The sequence below is a fragment of the Elephantulus edwardii genome, unplaced genomic scaffold, assembly GCF_000299155.1.
Source record: "Elephantulus edwardii isolate Elephantulus edwardi_28Jun2011 unplaced genomic scaffold, EleEdw1.0 scaffold00032, whole genome shotgun sequence".
Classification (NCBI taxonomy): Eukaryota; Metazoa; Chordata; class Mammalia; order Macroscelidea; family Macroscelididae; genus Elephantulus; species Elephantulus edwardii.
In genome coordinates this window covers 4,987,323-5,010,479 of record NW_006399782.1, presented here as the reverse complement: position 1 = coordinate 5,010,479, position 23,157 = coordinate 4,987,323, and the positions used below count along the sequence as shown (strand labels likewise).

Here is a 23,157-nt window from a genome sequence, read left to right as displayed (position 1 = left end):
CCTTTGTTTCAAACTTTTAATCTCAGGCTTCTTCAGCTTAATTAAATGCAAAGAATGAATTCTATTTAAGCAGAAACTGAAAGGAGCTGTAATATCCAAAAGGCTTGGGCTTAAAAAGTACTATAAATCTATATTTTATCAGATCCATAAACAAAACAATTTTTAAAAGCAGCCATAATGTAAAATAGCAGCTCAAAGTAACTTCAAGTATTATCTTCTTCAGAAGTTGACTTAAATCATTTGGCCTCATTCTTTGAAGCCTCATCAAAATTCTCCACAAGATCTGAAACTTCATCATCACCATCGTCTTCTCCAGGAGCAAGTGGTGCTTTTCCATCCACAGATTGTTTGGGCAGGGCTTCAGCCAGTCCTCTTAAACTCCTCAGACTATGGGCCACGCTGGTTTAAGACACGGGGTAGCACTTCTGTCAGCTGCTTTGTCTCAATATGGCCAGTAATGGTGAAAGTGTTTGCTGCCAGAACTTTAGGGTTTTTAAAGTGGATCACAGTTCCTTGATATGTAAACATATTTGCCTCTCCAATACCAGAGTTATTTTTTACCCCTAATGTCTTTAACGAGAACTGAAGTTTCTTGCAATCTGCTGTCGCTGTTCTATGAACCACCTTCTTTTTGCATGTGGTTCCTTTTCTACCAATACACACTTGTGCCTGCAGTTTGGCAAGTTTCTCCTGATTCATGATAATTTCTTTCATCTTGTCAGAGAGGAAATGGGGCCACGGAGGGGGAACCAGGGCTGGCTCTCAGGGGTCTTTGACAGACTAGCTGAGATAGACTGCACACGAGGGGGCACAAGATGACAGCTAGAGAGACTGGAAAGAACTCAAATTTAAGGAGTGCACTGGCACTAGAGACATTTTTTTTTTAACATTTTCTTTTTTATTAATTTTATTTTATTGTGATTTTAACAAAAGTTTACAGAAAAGTTCCACTTTCATTAATTCATTGTTGTACATTTCCCTCCCCTACCCAGTTCACTTTTTTAAAAAAAAATTATTTGTTGCACAATTTCTTCCCACTTCTCTGTTCCTAGCCCTCCCCTAGGTGACCTCTTATTCTGGACTGTTGCCGTACACATAATGCCTAATTCTTTCCTTCTTCTGTTCCAACACAGTGTTCATTCTCTACCCACTCTTTTCCTAGTTTTTCCCTTACCCCCCACGTAAGTCCTGCTTTATAACAGTAATGTTATGCAGTATTTGTTCTTTTGTGGTTGACATATCTCATTTAGCATAAATGTCCGCCAGGGTCACCCATGTTGTGTAATGTTTAATAAATTTCATGTTTTTCAGTGCTGCATAGTATTCCATTGTGTGAATATACCATAGTTTTTTCTATCCATTTGTTTGTTAATGGGTGAGAGACATTTTCTTGGTAACCATATTTAGGGAGGATACTGTCTACAAAACCATGTAGTGTTCCCATGTTGATTGAGACAACTGCTTCTTGGTTGATGAATTGGTTTCACATAGGCACAATTAAGTGTTTTGGAATTCCCATTCTTCTCAGTGTTAGCCATAATTTGTTAATAAAACACAGGCAAATAATCTTTTTACTTGTCTATATTTTTAGCCAACATCCATCATCAGTAATGATAACTTTCGATCAATGAATGCCTTTGAGTTGTGATGTTGGCAAAGAATATGGAATATACCATGGTCTGTCAAAAGAAAAAAGTAATTTGTCTTGAAGGAAATGCAACCAGAGTGCTCTTTAGAAGCAAGAATGATGAAACTTCATCTCATTTATTCTGGGTACATTTTCAGGAGCAATCAGAACTAGTCCTTGGAGAAAGACCACATGCTAGGAAAGGTCATTGTTAAGTGTGGTCAAGTAGACCTCAACTCCTAGTGACCCTACAAACAATGCATCTGAACCCTACCCTATCTTGTGCCATCCTGACCATCTCTGACATACTTGAGCCCATGTTCTTTGTCTTTTCAAAGAGTTTATTTACAAATAACAGAGTGTTACAGTTATGGTGTCAATTCATCTTGTTAAGGGCCTTCTCTTCCTTCACTGACACCTCACCCCCAACCTTTCCGAGCATGATGCCCTTTCCCAAGGACTGGCCTTTCCTAAAAGCATGCTCAAAGTATATGAGATGAAGTTTCACCATCCCATCCTCTGAAAGGCACCCTGGATACATCTTTGTCTTTTTGGCAGTCCATTGGTTATTCTGCTCTCTTCTTCAGCACCATAACTCAAAGGCATCGTTTCTTCTTCCGTCATCCTTATTCATTGTCCAACTATCAGCTGCATAGCAAATAATTGGAAAAAAAAAGTGGTTTCGATCAGGTACACTTTAGTCTTCAATCTCTTAGTATCCATGCTCTTTAATACCTTGGAGAGGTCCCTGACAGCAGATTTACCCAAAACAATATGTCTTTCCATTTTCTGGCTGCTGAAAGGATATTGATTGTAGATCCAAGCAAAATGAAATAATTGACAATTTCTATCTCTTTTCCATCCATCATGATTGACCCAGGGTGGGAATTTTGGTTTTCTTGATGTTGAGATGTAACCCATATTGAAGGCTGTAGTCTTTGATTGTCTCCAGCAAGCATTTCAAGTCTTCCTCACTTTTCAGCAAGCAAGGTTGTGTCATCTGCATAATGTAGGCTGTTGATGAGTCTTCTTTTAATCCTGATGCCATATTCTTCTTTATATAGTCAAACTTGTTCTGCTTACAGATTGGATAGGCATAGAGAAAGGGTAGAATGAGGGTGTGCACCTTTCCTGAAAGGTAAAGGGTCAGCAAAAGAGAGGAAGAGGTTCAACGAGACAGATTAACACAGTGACTACCTCAATGGGCTCGAACATACCAGTGATGGTGAGAATGATGCAGGATAGGGCATGATTTTGATCTGTTGTTTATGGGATTACTGAGTTGTAGTCCAGTGGGTACTAAGTTGGTACCTTAAATTTGGAATTCTAACTTCCTAAACTGTGAGTGAGTAAAATTGTATGTTAAAGACATTCACTTGTGGTATTTGTTATAACAGCAATAGATAACTAAGAAAGAATTTGGTACTAAGAAGTAGGGTGGTGCTTTAATAGATGCTTAAAATGTAGTCATGGTTATAGCATTTGGTTATGGGCAGAAGCTGGAATAATTCTAAAATTCACCTCTTGGCACCAGAAGTCTGGAAATCAAAGGACAAGTTGCTTTAAGAAAGTCTGCTGTCAGGGACCTCTCCAGAGTACTAATGAGCAACAATGTCAATCTAAAGACGTACAACTGATCCAGACCATGGTCATCTCAGTTGCTTACTATGCATCTAAGAGCTGGACAATGACTAAAGATGACATAAGAATTGATGCCTTTGAGTTGTGGTGCTGAATAAGAGTACTGAACATATCATGGTCTGCCAAAAAACCAAACATGTCTGTACTGGAGAAGGTGAAACAAAATTGCTCCTTGTAGGCAAAGATTTTTAAATTCTATCTTTCATACCTTGGGCATGTTTCCAGGAGGGACCAGTCCTTGCATAAGGACATCATGCTTAGTAGGGTGGTGGACCAACACAGGAGAGGAAAACTCTGAATGGGATGGATTAACATAGTGTCTGTGGCAATGGGGGTAACTGCATCAGAGTTGGTGGAACTGGCTCAGGATAGAGCAGGTTATTTATAGGGTCACTATGCATTATAGTTGGCTCAATGGCATATAACAACAAAAATAAAAGTTTGAAGTGCTTGCTGCATATGGTTAAACATTGCAGCCTTGAATATGGATTTCATCTCAAGAAAACAAAAATCTTTGCCACTGGACTGATAGCCAACATTATGATAGATAGTGAAAAGATTCAAACTGTCAGTGACTTAATATTACTTATATTCACAATCAATATACTTGGTACCAGCAGTCAGGAGATCAAGAGACACATTGCACTGGAAAAGTCTGCAGTTAGGAATCTCTTCAAATTTTTGAGGAACAGTGGTGTCAGTCTGAGGACTAAGGTACACCTGATTCAGGCCACAGTCTTTTCAGTCACATGCTATGCATCTGAGAACTAGACAATGAATAAGGGTGACAGAAAAAGAATTGGTGCCTTTGAGCTGTGGTGTTGGAGAAGAGCACAGAACATCCTATGGACTGACAAAAAAAAAAACCACACAAATATGTCTTGAAAAAAGTGCAGCCAGAGTGCTCTTTGGAGGCCAAGATGCTAAAGTTTCATCTCACATACTTTGGACATGTTGCTAGAAGAGGCTCTTCTTGGAGAAGGACATCATGCTTGGAGGGTGAGTGAAGGAGAGGAAGATCCACAACCAGATGGGTTGACACAGTGACTGCAACAATGGTCTGTGTGTTAGTGATTGTGAGGATGGCACAGGAGAGGACAAGGTTCAGATTTGCTGTTCACAGGTTCTCTATGATTCGTGCTTGCCTCAATGGCACCTAACAATAATAGTAAAAATCTAGATTTTCTTGAAGAGACTGTTTGTGCAATTATGGACACCAAAGGCAATTCTGGTGAAGAAGAAAAGTGATGAGAGTTTGTTTACACAGGATGCAATGCAGAAGCTGAGACAGAGAAACAGAAGCCTCAGAGCGAGAAGACTCGCGTCTGGGAGCCAGACCACAGGGCGAAAGAGCTAAGTGCCTTTGGCTTGAGGTTTACTGGCGTTTGTCTCCAGTTACTTATTTGTACTTCCACAAAATTTTTTTAACACTTCCTGGAGCAAGGCAGTGGTTGCACGGCCCAAAAGGTCCAAGGCACCAAGGGCCCAAGAGGCCAAGGAATCAGGAAGCAGAAATTGAAGAGACAAGGAGCCTGGGAAGCAGAGTGTCTCAGTCTCAAAGGGAAGGAAGAGGATCGCTTGTCTTTGATTTGGTAAAAAATACGTGAAATGGTTCATTGCAGAATAGAATGTAAGTGTAAAGGTAAAAGGAATAGGGACAAGGTAAGGAACATGAGGACAGCCACGTTTGACTTCTGTTAGTGCTACAAAGGAAAACTGTCCCCATCAATAACATCCCAGTAACAAACAAACAGCTGCAAGGTCAGACATGCCATCCCCTGCCCCCAACCACCCACATTCCTGTACCTGCTTCTACTAATCCCTGGGTTTGCTGTTCTTTGCAAACTGACTCATAGACTTGACTTTACTCACAGTCATGGAGTTTATTAAGGAAATAGGTTAAAGGGTGGAGGAGGCAAAGGATACCACACAGTGAAAGTCCAGGAGTCCTAAGCCAGGCTAACAAAAGGCACAATTCCTCAATTAGTTCAGACAGCTTCTCAGTCAACAAGTAAAAGCCCTGGTTCAGTCCAGCAACACAAATACAAAAACCCTCTGGTTTCCTCAATCTTCCAGCAAGCTTTGTCACAGCAGTCACAAGTCAGCTCTTCCTTCAATCACCCTACAAGCAAAACCTTTAACTCTGGCTCTGTCTCTAGGGCTTCATCAGTTTGTGCCTTGCCACAGTCTCTGCACAGTCAGGTTAGCTCTCTCTCTCTTATGTTCACCTCACAGCTGTTGATGAGTTGGAGATATCAGTCAATGAATGAGTGAATCACGTGTCTGAAGTTTAGGCAGCTGGAGACCATGCCTCAGATGGGGCTAAGGAAATAGGTATAAAAGCCATTTTCAAAAGTTCTAAGACAACAAAAGTAAGTCCATGCCTACTTCGTTTACTAAATACTCTATCTCCAACACAGATGGTAAATTTGGAAGGTGTTGTAGGGTTGAGAGAAAAAGTTGTTATACCTGGGAGCAGAATCTTCGACACGTGAAAAGATGTGGAATTATTCACTCTAGAAACAAATCAACACAAGCAAGCCTGTGCTGCTTCTCTTGCTTACTGGATAATCAGCCCTGTATTTGGTCACTCTTGAACCATTTACTATGCAAGAAGGAATGGAATTCCACTGTTTGATTTGGTCTAGAGATGGGCCCAATGCCACCCAACTTGACTGCTTCATGATAGGGGAGATATGGGATATAAAAGGGGAAAGTAGCCCAAAATGTTTATTATTCTTTGGAGGGGTGAGGGAATCTCTTAAGCTATTAAGCAGTTGTTAAACAGAAAAAAAGGGTGGAAGGGAGAGAGAGAGAAAAAAACTGATCTCAAGAAACGAACAGGCCTTTATTTTGTAGTCTGAGAGGGATGCCAAGTGACCTGGCCTCACAGCACGCAGAGAGTCAAAATGGTGCCTAGGCAATTTTGGGATCCTTTGTATAGGGGTCCTGGGAAGGACTAAGGAAGATTGTATTTCTTGGAATTTGAAATGTTAATTAAGGTAGGTTTGAGCTATTTTGATCAGGCTCAGACCCTTATCAGGATCCATTGTCTGGTCTGGTCTTTGACTTGGCCAGCTTAGATGTTATCAGGTTTCTCAGGAAGTGATCAGCTCTGGGTGTTATACAACTATTATATTCTTCCTCCAGCAGTAACTAATGAAGAAGGCAGATGTAAACATTCCTAGTTTGCCATGGGTTGTGTTTGGTTGTTTCTTTACCAAAAGCCTCAGACACAAAAAAGGACATGATTTATTAAGAACATTTTATTATATTTCACAGTTGAACAGTTAAGAATAATAACAACAAATAAAAATAAACTTAAAATGGGTCTAGATATTAGACATAAACAAAGACACTACTAACATGAAAGAAAGCTTGGGCTGGTTGGGGATGCCCTCGTTCTAGGTTGGGCACGCGCTGGAGATCACAGCTAAGTCTCTGTCATCAGCCAAGGTGGAGGCTCTGGTGAGGTGCCTGGTGTCTGCATCCCTTTCTCATTCCATTTCCTGGAATTCCTATTTTTAACCTCATTTCCTGTATTCCAAGCTTTGGGTACAATGTGTATTAGGCGAATTAGGTGCATTAGAATCCAAGGAAGAATGCCAATCTGTGGATCTCCCATCCTCATTCTCCTAGCCCATTTCCCTTTGCTTCTACTCCTTCAACTACTGATTGTGGATCCTCTCCTCCTCCTTACATCTACAGGTAATTTGAAACCTGTAGAAGGCATCCCATGGTGAATGTTTCAGGTGCAAGGCCTTTCATTAACATCCAAAAGTTCCTAGAGTCTCACTCAGGTCTCCCCCAAAAAGCTAAATCATGTCTCTTTTTACCTATTTTCCTTGTAAAAGACCAGTTCACCAGCTTCCAGCCACAAATAGATACTATTCAAAATCTTTACATGAAAGGGATAGAAACAGTGTGCTTACTTTAACTGGTCAGAGTGAACCTGAGAAACTTAAAAGATGAAATCTCTTTCCATCCCCTGGGATTTTCACAACTAAAGTAAAAGGCATTCAGGACACAATTCTCTCAGGAGGTAACAATGCCAGAGCACTTTCTTTTGGATTCGATCAGAAACAGCTGCTGTAACCCCATCAGGAAAACAAAAACAACACTGTCTTAGAATGTGGTATAGATTTGAGAGAGTCAGTGGTCTCACAACTACTAGCATCTCCCTGTGCATTCTATTACATCATGTGGAGACTTCATTGGCAAGCTCCATCTATTCCCTGCAAACATTCACAATTTCCATTCAAAGAGGCTAGACGATGTTGGGTGGAAGAGCCCAGGACTTGATTCACAGGTCGTCACAGCTACTTTTCCATCAGTTTTTAGAAAACTTCAAAATAATGGCCTGTATTTTCTGTCATAGATGATTGTAAATGTTTACCATTCTAAACAAAGAAAGAGAAATAAGACTCTTAGGAGAGAAAAAAAAAGGTATTACACACACACACACACACACACACGATGCTTTAGAATCATAAATTATTATCATGATTTAAATTAACCTTATTCATATATTTCATTCACCATAGTTTCTTCATTCCATCTTGGTACCTTTGTCATTCCTTCTCCATAATCTTTTCCTTTCACAATCTTCCTCCTCACCTTTCATTCAGATCAGCTAAGTAATATGATTATCCAATAAAAATCTCATGATAACAACATATACAAGCTATTCTTCAAAGTAAGCCCTTCTGAGAGAGAAATCTCATCAGCTTAATTTTTCTGGACACTTCAGGGAATCTCTTTAGAATTGAAGTCTAGGTGGAGGAGGAGAAAGATTTGCTTTTAGGTAGACTAACGGGGATGTGTTTCCATGTTTACATCCTTTCTCTGGCCTCACCTAGGAATGTGGACCTTAGTTTGAGAACTGCTACCACAATCACCAGAGTCTTTTCTATAGAAGTTGAGAATTTTAAGGGACCTTAACCAGTCGCCAAGTTGGTTCTGTGTCATAGTAACCCTATATGTGCCAGAAAAGAGCTGACACAGAGTTTTCAATGACATTCCCCACCCCACCCCAGAAGTAGATTTGTTTCTTCAGAGGTACCTCTGCATGGACTCAAACATCCAACCTGTGGACAGCAATTGTTAACAGTTTTCACCTCCAGGACTCCTAAAAACCAACAAGAACCCACTGCTATCAAATCGGTTCCAACTCGTGGCAACCTTTCTCCTTTAAGCGCGTCTTTCTCCCTCAGCATAGTTGGTGGAATCTTTTAGTTAGCAGCCTGATACGTTACGTAGTATACTGCTAGAGGTCCTTCCCTGAAAGAGTGTGTTCCTTAGAAACACCAAGGGGCAGTTCTGCTGGATCCTGTAGGTTTCAAGATCGCCTGTTCAGATTTGTCTCATCCAACCCAGACATGAGTCTATTTTACTAGGATGGACCAGTCCTTGGAGAAGGATGTCATGATTGGAAGGGTGGAGAGGACGACCCTGGATGAACTAGATTGACACAGTGTCTGGGGCAATGGGGGTAGGTGTGTTGGAGTCAGTGAGACTAGCTCAGGACAGGGCAGACTTCAGAGCTGTTGTGACATAGGGCTGCTATGAGTTGCAGGCCACTCCAGGGTACATAACAACAACAGAAACATTGTAAGAGTTTATTTACAATAGCAGAAGATGCCAGCATTCATTTGTCTATTTATCTGTAGTCATAGGGAGCTGCCTCCCTGATCTTAAGCTTTTTACTAAAATAAGCAAATAAACAAAGCTCCCTTACAGAGTAGCCAAGAATGGCTGAAATGTATATTAGCCAGGTCCCTGCCCCTGCCCTGCCCTGGAGCATTTCACTCTGAAAAGGCAACCAGCAAAGCCACACACTCACCTAGTAGTCAGGGCGGGGCATAGGTCTCTGGCTTACATAGGGATTTTCCAGCTGATTCTTTCCAGGGTTTGCCGTTCTGATCTTAGGGAAGATGCTGCCAGATTGATATGAGTCTGCCACGGGGTTGGAGAAGCCTGTCTGTTGCAGTCTCAGATTTTGAAAATCATTTCCAATCAAGTTCTCTTCTTCAATATTCTTCCTTTTGTTCTTTAGTCTGAAATCAGGACCAGGAATTAGATCCGACAGGGGCCAAAATTTCCTTGAAGCAAATGCTAACATTTCAAATTTTAATTCATGAAAATATATGTATCAGTTATAAAAATATTATACAAAGACCCTATATCCCCATAACACTGATTCCTCAAATGTGATCATTTCTGAACCACTTGAGAATAAGTTACAGACTAATTATATAGATTTACCAGTGATACATTATTCGGTGTCTATTTCCCAACTTTAGAGGCAGTCTGCTCCTAAGCACAGTGTAACTATCCAAATCAGGACGTCGGCACAGACCCAGCGTTGCCATTTAATTCCACTGGCCCCATGCAAATCTTGCCAAAAATGTGAATATTCTCAAGTGCACTTTTGAATTACTTAGGGAAATAGTAATAGAAGTTAAAGAGAAAAAGATTTGTATAACAATTCCTCACTCAAGCAAAGTCAATGTTGACAGAAACACCTCAGTCGGTGGACAAAATGAATTCAAGTAATAAGGGTCTTAAAAGAAGAAATGGGAGTTTCCCAGGTTCTATTCAACACTTCAAGGATCCCAAGTTCAAATATTCAAAGTCAATTTCCTTCCCTCCATGACAAAACCCAACATTACTGATGTTGAGTTGATCCTGACTCATGGGGCACTATAGGACCAAGTAGCACTACTTTGTAGTGTTTCCAAGGCTGTAATTAAGAAGCAGACTGCTACAATTCCCCCCTAGTGGGTTTAGCAACAGCCAACCTCATGGTTAGAAGCCCAGCAGTTAACCCTCCATGTTACCAGCACTTCCGTTAAAGCTTAGTGGAAGTAATTCATGGAGGTGAAGGAGGCACTTATCCCCACATAACCCTGATCACTTGTGCCCCTTCCTTTCTTCCGAATATATAGACCATAGTCCTGACACTCCAGCATCTGGGCTGTGAGGCAGGCTTCTTTTGTGGTCTTCTCAGAGGCTCTCCAGGATGAGTCACCCTCTGTCACGTTGAGACTATCATAAAAGAAAGACCCACTCATCCTGTGAGCCTGATGTGCAGCCCAGCCTGCATATAACATAGTCTACACACATAGACTACATACACTTCTGTCCAAGATGTCAGAAGACAGCCCGTCCTTTGAAATGGGCAAGAAAAAGACAATTTTGGTTGGGATTCCAAGAATTAAGGGAAAATCTGGTTCTGAAGGAGGAGCAGAGAAACATGGTCTTTTCTCACACAATTCTGAGGATTTTTCTGAGGTCCCAGCATGGCCCAGTGATCCTCCAAGAAAAGAGATTTACAATCAGACCTTGTCTCACTCCCTGAGAAAGGAAAATGAGATATGGATGCTTGTGTTTCTGGCTCCAAGCTTCGCTCCCTTAGAATAGACTGAATGCCAAAATAGAGAAAAGGAAAAAAGAATCAAACTGCTTCATCCTTGTTATATGCCATTGAATTGGAACTGATCATCCAGTGGGTTTTCAGAGCCTGCAAATCACATGGGAGGAGATTGCTCATCGTTCTCCCACAGAGCAACTAGTGGATTCAAACCACTTGCCTTGGGACTGGCAGCACAACTCCTTACCACTAGGCTACTAGAGCTCCCTCAGAACGCTTTAGGAGTCTACAACATATTAAGCCACACACAGTATAGTGGAAAAATACTATTCTTATTTGGGTGAAAGAACCCAACTAAGCAACTGTGAGCTAGACTTTTAAACAGGGAAAAAGGTAGCTATTTTCAGTAAAATGGCTTGCCACAGAAGTAAACCTCCTCGGCACACTTCGTGCATCAAAGATATTAGCATCTCCTGCAAATTTAGTATATCCTGGTGGCCGCTGTCATTTGGAATGGACTCCATAGCAGTGGGCTTGACTTTGTGTTTTTCAGTACAGTACGTATTGAAGATGCTAAGTGACACATAACTAAGATCATTTTGAAAAAATAGAAAAAATTCTGGAGGAAACATATGCGAAAGTGTTAGTAATAGTTGTCTCACGATGGTGGGATTTATGGGAGACTTGAAAAATGAATTCTTGAGAGCTCTGGTGGCCTAGTGGAAAGAAGCCGTGCTGCAATCCTGAAGGAATATATTTTGAATCCATCAGATGCTCTGCTGAGAGGAGGTACAATCTCCTTCTGTGCCAGTTGAAATTAACTTGGCACACAACAACAACAGCAACAAATTCTGTCATTCATGACAACATTTATCTATTTCCCAGGTTTTCTTCAATGATTGTGTGTTGCTTACATAATGAGTAGAAAGTGAGGTGGGGGGTGGGGTGGGAATAATGACATTAGAATTGTTGTTGTTGTTATGTGCCCTCGAGTCATTGGAGTAGCCTCCCTTATTTCCCTTGTCTTTTCAAAGGAGCATGTTTGGAAATGCTGATGCGCTGTGCTTTGGGAAAAGGATATTTTCATTCTATACCTGGATGAGACGATGAGTGCAATCAGCAAGCTGAGAATGAGGAAGCCAGCAATGGTGCCCACGATGGTGAGGATCAGTTGAAATGCTGAAAGAGAAGGTAGAAATGACCTCCAGCAAGCAGACCCACAGCTGGCTACTGCATCGGTTTATATGTCAATGTTCTCAGTGACTCCTGTCTGTGAAGAATATCAAGCTCTAGCTACCCTTACCTCCTTGCTGGGTAAAAGAAGATCATTCTGTGCCATTAAAACGCAAAGCTAAACTTACTGCCAGTGGTATTGACTCACAGGAAGTCTCCATCAGGTCCCCGAGGCTGTAAGCCTCAATGGCCTCAATGTGAGATTGGCTGCCATCCATCTGGATTAGAATTGCCAGACATGCAGCATTTGGGTTAACAGCACAAGTCGCTACTCACTACACCAGAGCTCCCTCTGTCGTTCAGCGACCCAAAACTACAAAGGAAGCTGAAGGTGTAAGGTCTCCTTGGGCTTTCTAAGGAAGTGGGATCTCTCTTTCCTCGAGTTTCTCTTATCTTTGCCCTTCCACCATAGCTCACCTTGCTGATAAGGCTAACAAATGAGCTGGTGAAAGAGGCTGCTATCAGTAACTGACCTAATACCATCCTGTTGCCATTGACTTGATGACTCATGCTGATTGATTCTGATTCATGCTGCTCCCATGGGTTTCAGAGTAGAAGCATATTCCATGGATTTTTCATGGCTGTGACCTTATGGGAATAGATTGCCAGGCGTTTCTTCCAAGACTACTCTGAGTGGGTCCAAATAGCTAGCCTTTCAGCGTTTTATGCCACCCAGAGACTGCCACGTTACAAATACAGGAAACAAGTAATGGTCTGATGGAAATGGTGAGGAAGGCATCTGGAAGCTGATTTTATCCATTCTCTTCCTGTTTGTCTGCTCTGTCTAGTACTATCAAGGGTCTGAAATGTGGCTGGGGTGTAACACAATGGAGTTCAAAGGCTTAGTATAAAAGCAACGTAACACATCTCAATAATTTTTATATTGCTTACTTGTTAACAGGATAATATTTTGGATATAACTGGGTTGTTGTTAGGTATTGTAGTTTCTGACTCAGTGATCCTATTACAGTAGAATACGCATTGCTTGGTCCTGTGTCACCCTTACAGTTGCTACTGCGTATGAGTTTCAGGCACTGTGTCAAACCATCTCTTTGGGAATGTGTGTGTGTGTGTTTATTTTCCATTGCTTCTCTTCTTTACCAAGTGCCAGCTATAATGGGTTGACTAAAATATGATATTAAAGTTAATTTCATTCAAAAAGTTAGCACAATTTTTAAAAGTTCAGAATTAAATGGTCACTTATTTCTGTTGGACAGCAGTACTCTGATGTGTGCTATTAAATCAATTCTGATTGATAACAACCCTGGAGGATAGACTAACTCTGCCCCATTGGGGTTTCTAAAGCTGGAAATCATGGGAGCAGGTGACCAGGTCTAATTTAGCCTGTCAGTGGGAGGTTTGAACCGCTGACCTTTTCATTTGTAGCTGAACACTCCTAACCATTGCACCACAAGAGCTCCTTAGCTCCGCTCTACTCCTTGCTATGAGTCCATTCCCACTCTTAACAATCTTGTAGAGGAGAGCAGAGCTGCCCGTGTGATTTACAAAGGGGCGCATCACCAGACCACTCCAACTCCACTGCGCATGAGCCGCTTCTGATTCACCGACACCTGGGAAGAGACTGTTTCATCTTCCTTCTTTGGAGAGGCTGGTAGAGCAGTCCAAACACATAACAAACATGCTCCACCTGGTGACCCTTCTAATTGTCTTTTTCTGGTACATAGAAGTCTCTCGTATCACCTCCGACTTGGATTCGGGCAAACCATAGACCATTAAGAAGGAAACTTTTTGGTGCAGTGGTTAAACACTTGGCTGCTAACTGAAAGATCCGGAGTTCAAATCCACAAGGCTCTCCATGGGAGAAGGCTATAGCACTCTCTGCATGCATAAAGACTGAAGCCTTGAAAACTATGGGGGGGAGGGGTGTGGGGGTGTTCTCCTCTGTTCTGTAGTGTCACTTTAGTTACAGGAAACTCAAAGGCAAAGGTGTCTATTTTCTTCTTAAACCACACCACAGGTAAGCAGCCTCTGTGGAACAGCAATTAAGCTCTCAGTTACTAACCAAAAGGTCAGGAGTTCAAAGCTAGCCAGTAGCCTGTTGGGAGAAAAGACTTGCTGATCTGCTCTTGTAAAGAGTCCAGCTTAGGAAATGCCATAGGCTAGTTCTATGCTGTCATACAGGATCATTACGAACCATATTTACTCAACAGCACAGAACAAAAACATAGTTTGGATCATTTGGTCTAAACTTGTCATTTTATAGATGTGGAAGGTGGAGGAGCAGAAGGAAGAAATTGCTTGGCCAATTTCATTCTTTGTAACAAAATACAGTAGAAGTCGAGAGTATTTCTTATCACCAAAATGTGACTGGCTGGAATTCTGGCAGTCAAACTATTTCCTTCATCTTAGGTCATCGACCTTTAGTCTATTATTATGTAAAAACTGAAATATAAAGTTGGTATTATTCTCATCTGGTATGGCTAGAGATGGGGAAAGAATAAAGCAATTGAGTTTGAATAACACATTCCTAACAAATCCATAGGAAGCTCTGGTAGCCTAGTGGTAAAGAGTCATACTGGCAACCCAAAGATACACAGTTCAAGTCCACCTTCTGCTCAGAGAGAGAAAGACGAGCAATCTCCTCCCTTGCAATTAACTGCCTGTGAAAACCTGTTGGAAGGACAGCACACGATAACAACAACCAATCCATAGCTCTGAGACAAAGGGAAGAAGACATGAGTAATTTAAATGTCTGATTCCTGGTTCTGCTATCCCACAACCACTAAACTGTTTTGGTATGTGTGGTTCTTTCACTTTCTTCTAGTACCAGAAAATGTGTATTTAATCTAATTCAAGAAATGAACAGAATGTTGGAAGACATCAGAGGGTGGTCTTCGAGGGTCTGAAGAAACACAGAGACATCAGCCTGCCTCGTGGGTTGAGTTCTGCCATTTCTACACAAGAGGTGCAGCTGCCCGCAAGCTGGACAGCGCTGGGCGGGGCGGGACAGGTCTGGAATACTATGACCCAGGACACGAACTACAGCCAGACTTTCTCTCTCTTCAGAAAGGGGCCCAGAGAACTGTGGGACAAGACCAAATTTTGAATGTGGTTAATATCTGCTTCTCAGATGTCTAAATAACAAAGCAAGATTTTACTTACGATCTTCACAGTTGACGCCAGTGTAGCCAAACGAACACCTAAAAGATATGAATAAGGAAGTATGAGTCCAGGCCTCTGTTGTGGAGCAAGTCAGCCTTCACTGAACCGAACCTCCTATTCTTTCTTCTCCCTCATTCAGAATTGCTGGCAGCACAAGTGGTTTGTGCTCAGCTGCTAGCCTAAAAGTTGGCATTTTTGAGCCCCTTGAGCTCCTCCAGGGGAGAAGGGCTTCTAGAAAGATTGCTGTCAAGTCCAACTTGACTCACAGCTGACCCTCAAGCCGACTTCCAAAGCTGTAAATTGGAAGGAAAGAGATTGCCCAGGAGGAGGTGCTGGTGAATTCGTTCCTCCAGAGAGAGGAGCCACCTTTGGGTTCAGTGCAACTCCCTCCGGCCACCACCACCCGAGCCTCCTTCTAGAAAGATTACAGCCAAGACAACCCTATATAACAGGTTTATTCTGTATCACATGGCTCACCATGAGCCAGAATGGACTCAAGGGCAACAGGCTTTTCTTCCATTCACTCGCCTTTCCTGCTCTGTTTTTCCTTTGTTGCTGCGGTTAGTTGCCGTCGGCGATGGTGAATGCCCTGTGTGTAGAGCAGAATTGTTCCACATGGCCTTTAAGGTCGTGGGACTGTCTTTTAAGGAGCTTCTGAGTGGGTCTGAATTGCCAACCTTTTGTCCAATAGAGAACTTTTCCACTTTGCTACCTGTTCTTCCTTATGCTTGTTTTATTGTAGTTGTGCACCTTCCAGAGAACTCTGGAAAGTTTGAAGGAAGTGTACAATCCCATGTAGTCCCATCTGACTGACTGAACACTGTCTTCTGAGCTCCCAGAAGTCAAACTTCCCAGAAGGCAAAATTGATGCCAAAAGGCATGGAGTTTAATGGGACACCTCAGGCTGTGAGGCCACATGGTGTTAGTTAGCCATTGCTACCTGGGTGAGCTGAGGTATGCTTTTTAAACTCTATGAGCTTAAGTTTCCTCACCTGAAAAATGGAGGAATAATATTGTCCTGGTGTTAATGGTATAACAGGTATTAACTGGTGTGGCCCCGAGCATTTTGTTGTTGTGTTGTGTCATCAAGTCACCTGTGACTCATAGCGACCCTTTGAACAACAGCCATAAACCTTGCTCTATCCTGTGCCAGTCTTATTATCTCTGACATTGTATCTCCATTACCCCCACCACTGAATCAATCCACCTCATTGAGGGTCTTCTTCTCTTGCGCTGTCTCTCTACCCTCCCAAGCATGATGTCCCTCTCCAAGGACTGATCCTGCCTTGCAACATGTCCAAAATATGTCAGATGAAGCTTCAGAATCCTTGCCTCCAAGGAGGAGGCTGGCTTCACTGTCTCCAGGACAAAACTGTTTGGTCTCCTAAAACCCGTTCGTTCTCCTAGCAGTCCATGGTATACTCAAAACTCTTATCCAGCACCACAGCTCAAAGGCATCAATTCTCCTTCTATCATCCCTAGTCACTGTCCAGCTTTCTGATGCTGTGATAGGAAGCCTTCCCTGATACTAGTACCTGGTATTTGGACTTACAGGTTCCTAAACTCAAGAGATACTGGCCACAGCAGAAATAAACTGGCAGCAGCTTGAGGTATTTGGAATCATAGAAGTCCAGAAAGCTTGAGACATAAATCTTCACATCAAGGACTGGATAGGGGGAGATAGGTGTTGAATGGAGTAGGTGGGAGTAGAAGGGAATGCTATTGTTTAAAAGTGATATATGATTAGGTATTATTATCATGACAGGAGTCCAGAACAAAGGCTGCATTGTGGAGTGGACTTGGGGGGAGTGACTGCATAACAATGAAATAATTTTTTTTTTTTACTTTTCAAAGAGAAGAACTAATTGGGAGGATGGGTGAGCAGGGAGGAAAATGCAACAATGAATGAATGGAAATCCAAAGTCTCTGTAAATGTTCATTAAAATGAATAATAAAAAAAAAAAGAAGGGAATGCTGGTGGAGCAGGGAAAGGGGTGGGTCAAGACACATGTCAAGGGCAGGGTCAACACTGAATCTATTGGTTATGTCTAAATTGGGAAATGTCTTTGATCTGCCCCTTTCCTAGTATATATACAAAACACTTTAAAAAACCAAACCCATTGCTTTTAAATAAATTATATTTTATAATGGCTCAATGGGACAGAGTGAATCCAAGATTGTAAACTTCTTTATTAAATTATTTTTTTTAATTTTACTTTATTATTTTGTGTGTGTGTATGGTCAAATTGGATCTGACTGGCACAGTAGGAGATTATTGACCTTTCTTCTTCAGTAGAGCATCTGGTGAATTCGAACCACGTACCTCTGGGATTTCAGTGCAGCTTCTTACCACTAGGCCACCAGAGCTCCCCCTGTAACCCTTTTTTTTTTAAAGTTATTCTCATTCACTTTCTTGTTTGAGTGAATGTTTACAAATGATATTGGTTTTTCAGTCAGCAATTCATACATTGTTTAATAATTTCAATTTCTGATCAACTCTTTATTGGATATTACCTTTCCCTTCACCCAACTCATTTATTAATTTTTATTCTCTTCTCTTTCCCTTCCAATCTCTAATAACCAGCCAAGAATTGTCCTATCTGTGTGTAAACCTTTCATATTTCTCCCAAAGAGCATGGGTAGGTTCAAAGCAGGCCTTTTAATTAGCAACTATTTATCTACTGTCCTACCAGGACTCCTCTTTACCTGCCAACTAATGCCAGCTCTAAATGCCTGCATGTTGCAAGCTCTATCTTTTTTATCTATCCCCAGCTATAGTAAGATGAGAATAAAAGAGAGCTTTTCCTTACATTTCACATACTCCTGAATTGTTCCAGTAACCTGCCAGGCATAAACACTCGGCCTTCGCGTTATCCTCCGTTAAGCAATACTTCTTGTTGTTTTCAGTGCAATCAGAGGGACAGCTAGCTGCATAGTTTCAAAACAGAGTGATCTCTGAGTCATTTTCAGAAAGAAACTTTACAACCCCAAAGTGGTATGCCACAAAATGCAATCTTTCACACATTTGCCTTTTCTAGGAAAAAAGAGGCCATCTGAAAGGGTTTATGGGCTTTGCAGGGCATGCACTTGTAAAACGGCTTCCCAGCCCTTAACCAAGATCCCAGTGCAAGTGTGCACATTTCCAAGCCCACATTCACGTCCCTCATATTCTGAAATGCACATGAAATCTCAATCAGTAAAGCAAATATCAAAGTTGACAGAGCAGACAGACCACTTACCCAAACAGAAAGGAACTTGTGAGTTAGGCCTTTGCAACCCAGGTCTGCATTTGCAATTGAACCCATTGCTGCAGCCATCTTCATTCTGTTGACAGCCATAATAATCACACAGACTTTGCCCTAGAAAGGAGGCACAAATAATTTACAATACATTTAGTAAAATGTATGGATAGTTTATGGAAGCACCCCAATCCATTGCTATAGTTTGCCCTTTAATACATTTTGAGATTTAATAAACTGAAATCTGAAGTTCTGAAATCCAGCTCCTCAGTCCTTTCTTCCATGACTGTGTCCTCATATTTTTCAGTCGAAGTTAATTCAATCACTGCCATGCAATGAAGTTCCGGATCTACGGTGGGATTTAAAAGGGGTGAATAGTCATAGAAGCTTTGAGTTCTATCTTTGTAGAGTGACACATTTAAACCCAGAGAGTTGCTGTTGTTGATGTTGTTGTTAGATGCCCTTAAGTCAACTAGAACTCATAGTGGCCCTATGACTAATAGATCTGAACCCTGCTCTGTCCTGTGTCATCCTCATGATTTCTGATATGCTCAAACCCATCTTCTTGTGGTTCTTCTTCTCTTTCTCTGCTCTTCCACCTTTCAAGTATGATGTCCTTTCCCAAGAACTAGCCCCTCCTGACAACATGCCCAGAGTATGTGAGATAAAGTTTCACCATTCCTCCTTCTAAGAAGCACCCTGGTCACACTTCCCCCAGAGAGAGCTCCATAAACTAACTCCTAGTCCGGTAACAAACTGTGTGAGCCAGAATCTAAGTACAACAGGAATTTTCTTCAGTCTCTCCTGCCAAAAAGAGTTAAACAGACCTGGTTAACAGGTGACAAAAGGTCGAGAGTGAGGAGCACACAGGGAAGCTCCCCTCTGCGTCTTTGGAGTTGTTCTGTGGGTGCAGATGTGTTAGTTTCAAGAGAAACAATATTAAGTAAAATGTCTCATGGTCATTTGGAAAACTATAACTTGGTGTAGAGCCCTCTTTATTCTCCTTCCAATTTTCCTTGTCCAGGGATTATTTCTCTGGTGATTAATTTTTCCCCAAAAGCGGACAAGCCAAGTTTGATCATTTAGGAGATGGTAGGACAGAAAGGACAGAAGCCAAGTGAGCAAAGAAAGGGAAGAAGGATTGGCAAAAAGGAAATGTGGAGAGATCTGTGGGTGTGATTATACAGCTCTTCTTCTCTCCTTTCACATATGATGGTCAGATGTACAGAAAAAGGGTGTTAGGTCACAAGATAAACGTTGAATAAAATGATGCAATGCTTACCAGAATAGCTGCTAATGCCGAGTGTGTTATTCTTAATTGCATTATCAATGATTGTAGACACACTGTTCTCGTTAATGCTTGTACTTTTTACTAAGATGTTAACCACTCCAACAGCAATAGCATTGCCAGCACGCATTCCAGATCTTGTTGAAGAAGACATGCTAGAAAGAAAATGAATATGTGCCACTTGGTGAATCAAAGAATCAACAACGCGGTATCCTGACCTCTTGGACTCCCACTTCTACCAAGTTCTCATCTGATCCAACTAAAGAGACTTAGGCTGCAACAGGATGGAAAGTTACAGGCCCTTAGATCTTTATTCAGCATCCTTTCAGAGGAGAATTATGCCCAGAACAAGGTCGTGTTAGAAGTTGCTTAGGGAAATTGTAAGCAACATTTCTAGGATCCGGGAGCCTAGAGCTAACCAAAAATAGAATGAGCAACATCTGACACAGTAAGTGTTTCCTCTTCTTAGAACAGAAGGAATATGTCTCTTGTTGTTATTATTAGGTGCCATCAAGTCAAGTACGACTCATAGCAACCTTATCAACAATGGATCTGAACCCTGTCCTCTCCTGTTTCATCGGCATCATCTCTGACACATTGAGACCACTGCTGCAGTCACTGTGTCAATCCACCTTGTGGAGGGTCTTCCTTTCTTTTTCTGACCTTCCACTTTTCCAAGCATGATGTCCCCTTCCAAGGACTGATCCCTCCTAATAACATGTCCAAAGTACATGAGATGAACTTTTACCATCTTTGTCTCTACAAAGTACTTTGAATGTCTCCTTAGATGTTAATTCTCAAAGTTGTAGTTTGAGAGAGAAAGAGGTGGGGATGGGATGGGTGTGTGTGTGTGTGTGTGTTCCTATGTATGGAAAAGCAGCAACCAGCCAATAGGTAACTGGACCATTCCTTAACAGGACCAAGGAATCAGCAGGCAGCTTCAAAGTATATTCTGGATGGGACCTACGTGCTACAGAAAACTGAAGCAAGGAGAGACTGACAAATATTGAGAGTCACCTACATGTAAGCTTGCTGCAAGTGCGTTCTGGTGGTGTCGTCCATGGGGAGTTGCATTGCAAACACAAAGGGGACACATCTCTGGAGTTTTGGAGCCACTCTGATGTGAACTATTGTTTTTTTCATCATTGTCATCTAGAATTAACTTCCTATTATCCACTAAATCAAATCTAATGCCCCCAAACAAATCCATAGTCCTCACTCAGTTGCCTCCGATACATTTCTAGTTTCAGTTAGGCAAAATACACACCCACCCACTTCCAAAATATTCTATCAGTCCACAGCAAACTTACCTTACTTTATTAATTACAGTCTGCCCATAGTCAGAGCTAGCATTGGAAGCCTTAAAGGCGTTCTTGAACTGTGGAGAAGACCATAAGCAATAGTTTAAGTACAAAGAGCAAAAACCCAGAATAATGGAGCTAGGCTTTAACATAAACAAATTTAAAAACTAACTCATTTAAATATGTGTGGATCATAACATTATTTATTCATGTTATTATGCACTCTAACATCTGTTAGTAATTTTTGCTGTGAAATTATTAAGATTCTGATCTGTAAGAGTTCTTGAAGGTGGGGGTTGTGGAATAGGAACCAAAACACAGATCAAATATAAAGCATCTTCTTAAATCTAAAGATGATAAACTTACTATTTTTTCCAAGTCACAGCTGACTTTTGCATGTTTCTTAGACTTCTCTATAGGAATGCTTGATGCATTCATCAATTTATCAAAGAAACATTTATGCAATCACCTACTTAGGCAAAGGCATTATACTTGGGGTCCTAGAGATTGCAAAGATGGGCAGACCTAGCCCTGCAATCAGGTAGGGGGACCACACTATGAAGTCGAGAGAGGTGAGTGCCATACAATGTACCACGAAACCTCAAAGAAATCCTCTTCCAGTTGCAGAGAACCCGAGAGGCTTCATAAAGACAATAAGGCTCAAACAATCTCAACACGTAAGATCAGGAGAAGGAGCAGCACACTCTAATGCTCAGAAGCAGTGTGGTCCAGGAAGGACGAGCTTGGGTTGAAAAGAGCACCATGGGGATTTGCTGAAACTAAAGTAAAATGTCTGTTTTCTTTCACATAATTTAACTTCACCTTTCTCATTAGAAATTGGAGCAGTAGTTCCCACCACATAAAATTATTTGTTGTCATTGTGTGCTGTTGAGTTGGAATCAACTCATAACTGACCCTCCAGAGGGTTTTCAGAGGCTTCAAATAGCATGGAGGTTGCCCATTCTTCTCTCATGGGGAAGCTGGTGGATTAGAACCACACAGCTTTGAGATTGCAGTGCACCTTCTTGCTGCTAGGCCACCAGAGCACCCTCATACATTTATTATCCTCCTGTTCACGCCTTAAATCAAATCCTCTGTCATAGAGTCAGTTCTGACTCCTAGCAACCCTTTATCAGGTTCCTGAAGCTGTAAATCTTCCTTGGAGATCTGCCCATCTTTCTCCCACAGAGAAACTTGCAGATTTGCACCGTCAACCATTTGTTAGTGGTCTGATAAGTAACGTACTATGTCATGAGAGATCCCTCAGAAATGCGTTTCACAGCACCGTGAATTTTAACTGAGAACACTAAGTGTTGAACCTGTGTTGGAGAGTGTGTGGACAGTACTCATACCCAAATCGGTTTGGATCGTGGTCATCCTGGCCTGAGCTCAGTAAGATCACAAGAGGCAACCCAGGAGTTCCCTTGGAGGTAAGAATATGTTGAGGCTGCCCTCTTCACAGTGCTGTCGTCCAAGTTGGCGAAGTTGAATGTAGATCCAGGGTAAGAGGTCTTTGACAGCTGGCCTGTCTAGTAGAATTGGCACAGCAAAGGAAAGACCACACCCTGGGAAACACAGGCCTTGGGCTCATCCTAACAATCCTAGCTGCCACTTTGAAGCCACAGGCATTGACTCTCTCTATAAAACATTTGACCACCATGTTTTCCAGTTTTACCAAGTCTAACCACAAAATTGTTTAGTAATGAGGTAATGTAGAATCAAAAGACATCAGCATAAATAAAGACCTAATTTTTAAAAATGTGTCTCCATCTACGGTTCTAAGACATATTTACAGGTCAACAGATTCTTCCCTTAAAAGCAAACATTGAGACACAGTGGCTGGGTCTAATGGAGAGCCCTCCACACCTGACCTCTATGGTTCGAGCACCAGCTCTCCACTGACCGCATTCTCTCTCTTCATATTCCCAGTGAATAAAATAACATCATCTTCAGTCCCTCCCATGCTGACATCCTTCTTTCATTATATTCCATATGAAATTAAGAAGCTGTTCTTTTCAACATGAAATTTGACAATGAAAAATAAGGTAATAGGTGAGTGTTAGTTAATTCAGCAGGTTTCTATTTCAGATGTATTAAAAAACAACAGACTCATGTACAACAATAAATGAATGAAAAATCCAAAGCCTCTGTAAATTTTTACTGAAATTAATAATAAATTTAAATGTAAAAAAAAATTAAGTTAGAGTAAGGATGGCAGTGGATCTATAACTGCTCATGCTAATAACACTATATCATGGCATGGAGAAGGAATAGTGGAACTGTATCCACACTTACAATATTCTTCTTACCAAAACCATTTATGGAAAATAGGA

The 23,157-nt window shown here is 41.5% G+C and overlaps 1 protein-coding gene and 1 pseudogene across 1 annotated transcript in view; both read right to left on the bottom strand.

Annotated features, from left to right (window-relative positions):
• Window positions 1-236: 236 nt before the first annotated feature.
• LOC102869011 lies at window positions 237-714 on the bottom strand (annotated as a pseudogene).
• Window positions 715-9,110: 8,396 nt separating this feature from the next.
• Window positions 9,111-23,157, bottom strand: part of MUC13 (mucin 13, cell surface associated) — a 20,683-nt gene continuing 6,636 nt past the window's right edge. The window contains exons 4-10 of the mRNA XM_006884302.1: window positions 20,834-20,901; window positions 19,518-19,660; window positions 18,236-18,355; window positions 16,596-16,662; window positions 14,997-15,034; window positions 11,735-11,819; window positions 9,111-9,324 (exon numbers count right to left, since the gene is read on the bottom strand). Of these exons, the coding sequence (XP_006884364.1) occupies window positions 9,111-9,324; window positions 11,735-11,819; window positions 14,997-15,034; window positions 16,596-16,662; window positions 18,236-18,355; window positions 19,518-19,660; window positions 20,834-20,901 (735 nt within the window). The remainder of the gene's footprint in view (window positions 9,325-11,734; window positions 11,820-14,996; window positions 15,035-16,595; window positions 16,663-18,235; window positions 18,356-19,517; window positions 19,661-20,833; window positions 20,902-23,157) is intronic.